This window comes from Hipposideros armiger, unplaced genomic scaffold (assembly GCF_001890085.2).
Source record: "Hipposideros armiger isolate ML-2016 unplaced genomic scaffold, ASM189008v1 scaffold_93, whole genome shotgun sequence".
Taxonomy (NCBI): Eukaryota; Metazoa; Chordata; class Mammalia; order Chiroptera; family Hipposideridae; genus Hipposideros; species Hipposideros armiger.
Window position 1 is genome coordinate 3,588,105 of NW_017731443.1, and position 1,154 is coordinate 3,589,258.

The 1,154-nt window shown below is 48.9% G+C and overlaps 1 protein-coding gene across 1 annotated transcript in view; it reads left to right on the forward strand.

Annotated features, from left to right (window-relative positions):
* The window catches only part of PLAAT5 (phospholipase A and acyltransferase 5), an 11,264-nt gene extending 10,724 nt beyond the window's left edge, over window positions 1-540 (forward strand). Inside the window, exon 3 of the mRNA XM_019645193.1 lies at window positions 251-540. Coding sequence (XP_019500738.1) covers window positions 251-540 — 290 coding nt within the window. The remainder of the gene's footprint in view (window positions 1-250) is intronic.
* Window positions 541-1,154: the final 614 nt, after the last annotated feature.

The following is a 1,154-nucleotide window of genomic DNA, read 5'->3' on the forward strand; positions in this document are numbered from 1 at the left end:
TAAGAATTTTATAAGAAAGAGGTGGCTGTGGGGCTTGGAAGTGAGGAGTGCAGTGCAGGCCGAGGCTTCTTGGGAATGCTAGTCCTTTGCAGTTCATTCATTCTAGCCTCCATCCTCTGCCATGCCTTTTACGGATGGTGAAACTGAGGCCCCAAAGGGAAGCAGCTTACCCAACATCTTACAGTGAGCCTGTGCTCTGCCCGCGCTGCCCCTTACAGCTTTCCGACTTCTGTTCGCCTTCGGCCTCTAGGTGAGGACTTTGAGGCCGGCAGCATCACCTCCATCTTCAGCAACCGGGCTATTGTAAAATACAGTCGTCTGGAGGACGTGCTGCATGGCTGCTCCTGGAAGGTTAACAACAAGCTGGATGGGACATACCTGCCACTGCCCGTGGACAAGATCATCCAGCGTACAAAAAAGATGATCAACAAGATGGTGCATTATAGCCTGATTGAAGGGAACTGTGAGCACTTCGTCAACAATCTCAGATACGGCGTGCCCAGGAGCCAGCAGGTAGGGCACCGCTGGCTTCCCCCATGATGGCTTCCCCCATGATGGCTTCCCACTGAGGGGCCTTGGGGTTCATCTCATCAGTGATGGGAATGGCCATCAGCAATTTCATATTATTTGTTACACGGGTGGGGCCTTCTTTTTCCACAGGGCTTTATAGTTCCTTGTCATCTCTATTAACCCATGGAGGAGTAGAAAAATCACAGTAAGACCACCCGTGAAGTCTGGCTTGGCCATTAGCTAGCCTGGTCTCCTTGGTCAAGTCATTTTATTTCTGAGACTTTCTTCCTTTATAAAACGGGGATAAACCGAGGTAGATACTTTGTTGCTAAGTTGCAAACTAGCGGCCTGTGGACCACGTCTGGCCTACAGACATGGTTTGCTTGGATGACTAATGTTTGGTTTTTTTTAATTACTTGCCACCATTTAAAATTACAGAAATTTTATATAAAAAGATCTGGATTCCCAGCCTCTTTTGAACAACCGATCAGGCCATTGGGCTATGTTCCTGTTTGCTGAAACTCCAGGGCCGTGTTCTGGCTCTGCCTTTAAATAAATGTGTGAGAGTAGGTGTGCCAGCTAAAAGCTTCACCCACATTACCTGCCTGGCCCATACTGCATTTGGGTTTGTGACCCTGCCCCTC